We start from the raw sequence: 6008 nt of genomic DNA, 5'->3' as shown, positions 1-6008 counted from the left end.
GACATTATCAGGTTACATAGTCCTTTTGTGAAGGTTATGTATTCAGTGTAATTATTGACAGTTTAACTGTACATTAACTCATAGTGTAAGCCAAGTTTAGTTTAAGATTGATTTTTAAGTCTGTTGATTTATATAGACATTGTTTACAGTAATTTAATGACAGAGAAATGTATATGTAATTTAAATGATATTGGGTCTTAAATGCGGGAAACTGAAGTGAATGAAAATAGAATGCTCGGTACTTGTATGAAACAATATTTGGTAAAAAAAAAGACTGCCCTATGTAGCAAAAAGACAGATTTACACATTCCTGAAGAAATATAGAAAAACTTCATCTGAAGAGGGTTTTCCTTGTTTAAGCATTTGTTTATTAACATTATATGCCTAGAATAAAGGTTTTAAAGTCGTACCCACATCCTCCGTGTCTTGTGCTTTGAACATGTGAATGCGCCGTGAAGGCAGCGATCTGCACCTGTGGCTTTGGTTTATAACCTCTTCCTATGAGGGCATGGTGCAATTGCATGTATGTCTGCTGTCACATTATGCTGCATACCAGTTTTGATTTGCAGAATATGCTGTTCTTAAAAAAAAAGAAGAAAAGTTTATGCTTTTAATTGAGCCTCAGAATCAGAAATCTATTGACCAAGAGAAGCGTATAAGGAAGAAGTGGCGAGTGTTAACTTCTAATCCTGGTTTTTCAAATTCCATTTTTTTGGTTTTGTTAGTATGTGCATGACACTGCATGACATTGCAGCCACGATGCAATCAATGCACATCACTAGATTTTCATTTCCAGTATAAGTGAACCAGAAGTAGTTTTTAATACGTTGATCAGACTACCAAAATTTAAAAAAATTAAATAAAATAAAAAATGCAAAATTACTTATTTTATTTATGTCTTAGAATTTCACTCTATACACAACCACTGCATACTGTTTCACATAAAAAAAGTACATACTGAACAGTTTCACATGCTTTTTACACAAAATAGTAGGTAGTACACAGTGCATACTGTGCAGCATATAATAAGCAGTACACTAGTATTGTATTCAAGCATACGCTGTGTCTGAATATGCCTACTTACATAATATATAGTATGTAAAAAACAGTGCACCAAAAGAGTAGTATGTCCAAACTTATGGTATTCGAAAAACAGTAGGCAAAAAGTAGCAATGCAACTAATGCTGGCCGGTCACATGACAGTAACAGCATGGCGGGTGTAGCACGTCCAGATTTCATTCTCTGAAAAAAGTTTCAAACTATATGTAGTACCTACTAGAGAGTATGTGATTTCAGACGTAATAGTCTAGGTCACCTGTGTATCCAGTACACAGTACATATTGAATGATAAGCAAATAGTATTCTATTCTGAACATAACCACACTAAACCCTTTTTCAGCACTCTTTTTTTTTCTTCTTTTTTTAATAAACACACTATATATTGCAGCCATAGTAATTCTGGTATTGTAGTACAGTACTATTCCAAAGAACCATAATGCATACTATTTAACACTTTAAGAAATACTGTGCAGTACATAGTACACACAGCAATAATCAACCAGTATTCCATTCTGAACATAGCCATACTGAACAGTTTCACATACTTTTTGTTCAAAATAGTAGGCAGTATACAGTGCATACTGTGTGGTATAGAGTAAGCAGTACGCTAGTAATGTATTCCAAACAGCCTAGGTCACCTGAGTATCCAGTTCAGACAGAAAATTCAAACACTGTGCATAATATACACACTATATTTTGCAGCAGGCATAAGTATGGTATTATTGTAGTATGCTATTCAAAACAGCCATAATGTGTATTATTTCACACACTTTAAGAAATAGTGTGCATTACACAGTATATACTAAACAGTAAGCAACTAATATTCCATTCTGAACATAACCACGGAGAATAGTGTTTCACATTAGTTTTACATGAAATAGTAGGCAGTACACATATAGTAAGCAGTACACTAACGTATTACACTAGTAATGCATTCCAAATGTTGTCTAGGTCACCTGTGTGTCCCATTCATACAGAAATTTCAAATACTGTGCGTAATATACACACTATCAACAATAGCAAGTACAGTTTTGTAGTATGCTATTCTAAACAGCCATAAGGCATACTATTTAACACACTTTAATAAATAGTATACAGTACACAGTGCATACTGAACAATAAGCAGCTAACATTCCATTCTGAACATAACCACACTAAATAGTTTCACATACTTTGTACAAAAAATAGTAGGCAGTACACAGTGCACACTGTGCAGTATATAGTAAGCAGTACACTAGTAATGTATCCCAAATGTTGCCTAGGTCACCCTGTGTGTCCAATTCATACAGAAAATTCAAATACTGTGTGTAATATACACACTGTCAACAATAGCAAGTATAGTATTGTAGTATGCTATTCTAAACAGCAATAATGCATACTATTTAACACACTTTAATACATAGTGTGCAGTACACAGTGCATACTGAGCAATAAGCAACTAGTATTCCATTCTGATCATAACCACACTAAATAGTGTTTCACATACTTTCAAACAAAATAGTAGGCAGTACACATATAGTAAGCAGTACACTAATGCTGCCTAGGTCACCTGTGTCCAATTCATACAGAAAATTACATGGTAATATACACACTGTCAGCAATAGTAAGTATAGTATGCAGTATACTATTCCAAACAGCCATAATGCATACTATTTAACACACTTTAATAAATAGTGTGCAGTACACAGTGCATACTGAGCAATAAGCAACTAGTATTCCATTCTGATCATAACCACACTAAATAGTGTTTCACATACTTTTCAAACAAAATAGTAGGAAGTACACATATAGTAAGCAGTACACTAATGTTGCCTAGGTCACCTGTGTCCAATTCATACAGAAAATTACATGGTAATATACACACTGTCAGCAATAGTAAGTATAGTATGCAGTATACTATTCCAAACAGCCATAATGCATACTATTTCACACACTTAGCACAGAAGTTAGTAATGCATTCCAAATGTTGCCTAGGTCACCCTGGGTGTCCAGTTCATACAGAAAATACAAATACAGTTGCAGTATACACATTATATATTGTAGAAGGCACACATTTGGTATAATAGTAGTATGCTATTCCAAATAGCCATAATGCATATTATTTCACACACTTTGCAGTGTAGTAAAAGTGTAGTATACAATATATACTGATCAGTGAGCAACTAACATTCCATTCTGATCATAACCACACTAAATAGTGTTTCACATACTTTTCAAACAAAATAGTAGGAAGTACACATATAGTAAGCAGTACACTAATGTTGCCTAGGTCACCTGTGTCCAATTCATACAGAAAATTACATGGTAATATACACACTGTCAGCAATAGTAAGTATAGTATGCAGTATACTATTCCAAACAGCCATAATGCATACTATTTAACACACTTTAATAAATAGTGTGCAGTACACAGTGCATACTGAGCAATAAGCAACTAGTATTCCATTCTGATCATAACCACACTAAATAGTGTTTCACATACTTTCAAACAAAATAGTAGGCAGTACACATATAGTAAGCAGTACACTAATGTTGCCTAGGTCACCTGTGTGTCCAATTCCAAGTATGCAGTATACTATTCCAAACAGCCATAATGCATACTATTTCACACACTTAGCACAGAAGAGTACACAGTCCACACTGCGCCAGCGCTCCGCTCCAGCGGTGTCTGGAGAGCGGCGCTGTGTCTTTAAGAGGCCGAGCTTCGCTGCGCGTTGGAGGGATCGGCTGATGGGGGAAGGGCTCTGGCTCTGGCTCTGGCTCTTTTACTCTTGCACTCATGGCGGAGAGCAGACCTCACACCGCCGCCGCTCGGATCCGCCAAACCCGCGTCTGATCAGGAGCACAGGACGACATGAGCGCTGCTGAGATCGCGGACAGACTGGACGTTGTGCTTCTGCTTTTACTGAGTCCCAGAGAGCCAGCTGCATCCATACACGGTAAGACAAAACAAACCTGTTATTATTATCATCATCATCAACAATATACACGCTCGGATCTTTCTGTTGCAGCTCATGTGTAGCCTTTCAAATCTGATCGGTGTGTTGAAACAATTTAGAAATGTGTAGTATTTAATAGTATTATTATGAATAAGCATCAGTGATTTTTGTTTGTTTGCTTGCATCCGTATAAAGTGATCTTATTGATTGTATTCAACTAAATACTATTAGATCAGCTCTATTTAATGTTTACACGCACTCGACTTCTGATTACGGTATACATTAAAAGCAATGATTCTTATGATCTGTGTTGTTCATTTATATGTTATAATAATAATAATCCATGCATTTAATGCGTTGATTACCAATACATATCAGACATTCACCATATGACATTTCTGTAATGCATAATCTGCCTTTATAACCACCAAAAAGGCCAGTAATTCCAAGTTAAATGGACACATGTGGATGCATCTTACAGCAGGCCTCTGTGTTTTTTCATAACTGATGTATATGCTGCATACGCTGCTAATATTTCATAGTGGTGTTTTGTGATGTTTCTAATGCCCTTTTCTTCCTTATTTTCATAGGTGTCCTCACCAGGCCTGGGAGGCTGTGAGTTATTGGGAAAGGAACTGAAGAACAAACAGGGGAAATGGCTGCGACCGCGGGCTTCTCCTCCAACGGACCTGTACCCTGGACGCTGAGCGACACCGAGGTGAACAATCTGTACCGGGATCTGGAGCTGGGCACTGTACTGACGCTCTTTTACTCCAAAAAGTCCCAGAGGCCCGAGAGAAGGACGTTTCAAGTCAAGCTGGAGACCAGGCAGATTATCTGGACCAGAGGAACGGATAAAATCGAGGGCGAGAGTAAGTTAAGGCTTGTTTAGTTTAAGCTTGGTGGATGATAAATCAGTGCTTGGCATTATGGGTTCAGAAAAGGGTGGTTGGTGTTATACATTTGCATAATTCATAACCACAGTTTGGGTTTTGAATGTGCCATTATCTATTAATAAATATGCTTAATAGTGGTTCGTGTTTAGAAAAGCATATTCTGTTTGGGAAACATAATGACGGCACACAAACCTGCACTGTCAATGTTTTCATATGAAGAGCTTCATTCACTTATTCAACCGTTTTCTTGGTGGAAAATGACGGGTGTTATGACTGGTCATGCTTTAATTTAAAGTCCGATTACTATGACTTTTGCCTCGATTAACTCCTAATTTGCTGCTTATTAATAGTTAGTAAGGTAGTTGTGAAGTTTAGGTGTTTAGGGATGTAGAATATGGTCATGCAGAATATGTGCTTTATAAGTACTAATGCACAGCTAATATGTTAATAATAGGCATGCTAATAAGCAACTAGTTAATAGTGAGAATTGGTCCCTATGCTAAAGTGTTACCGTTTGATATTTGCGACAAGTATAACAGTTTTTGGTTTCTACTGCCTCAAAATGCATCTTCAGCCTCCGGATTCTCCGTGATTTTCGTTGGTTGCACTGAATTGATCATGTTTGGTAACACTAAATGGTTTTGTTTTGGGCGAGCAGTAGGTCTTGGTTGTGTGCTAGCAGGTTTAACAGTAGTGTACTGCTCGTCTCGGCTCTGATTGTAGGGCAGGCCCATCTGCGCTGCTGTTTTCCTGCGGCGGGATGTCTTACACACAGCTGCGCTTTGCTCCGGATGCACCAGCCACACTAAACAGAAGAGAGAAAAAGCACCCAGTGAGCCTCAGCGAGGTGTAATTGTGCGTCTGAAGTAGGGCTGCAGCTATCGATTATTTTAGTAATCGAGTATTCTACAGATTATTCCATCGATTAATCGAGTAATCGGATAAGAAGTTATTTTTCTTTATTAAAGAGCAATACTAAATATACAAGAGATAATAAGATAGGTCTCTTAAAATAAACAACTAATTTGTTTTCTATTTAGAAAAATTAGCATTTTTATTGCTGAAATTGCATACATTAATAACCGTGAAAACTAAACCCATTTAATGCATTTAA

The 6008-nt window shown here is 36.9% G+C and overlaps 1 protein-coding gene across 1 annotated transcript in view; it reads left to right on the top strand.

Annotated features, from left to right (window-relative positions):
- Window positions 1–3798: 3798 nt before the first annotated feature.
- Window positions 3799–6008, top strand: part of LOC107723006 (1-phosphatidylinositol 4,5-bisphosphate phosphodiesterase gamma-1-like) — a 39935-nt gene continuing 37725 nt past the window's right edge. The window contains exons 1-2 of the mRNA XM_016531507.1: window positions 3799–3998; window positions 4589–4870. Coding sequence (XP_016386993.1) covers window positions 4654–4870 — 217 coding nt within the window. The 5' untranslated portion in view covers window positions 3799–3998; window positions 4589–4653. The remainder of the gene's footprint in view (window positions 3999–4588; window positions 4871–6008) is intronic.

This window comes from Sinocyclocheilus rhinocerous, unplaced genomic scaffold, assembly GCF_001515625.1.
Source record: "Sinocyclocheilus rhinocerous isolate Xijiao unplaced genomic scaffold, SAMN03320098_v1.1 scaffold664, whole genome shotgun sequence".
NCBI lineage: Eukaryota > Metazoa > Chordata > Actinopteri > Cypriniformes > Cyprinidae > Sinocyclocheilus > Sinocyclocheilus rhinocerous.
The sequence above is the reverse complement of the archived record's forward strand: the minus strand, read 5'-3'. Positions and strand labels throughout refer to the sequence as shown.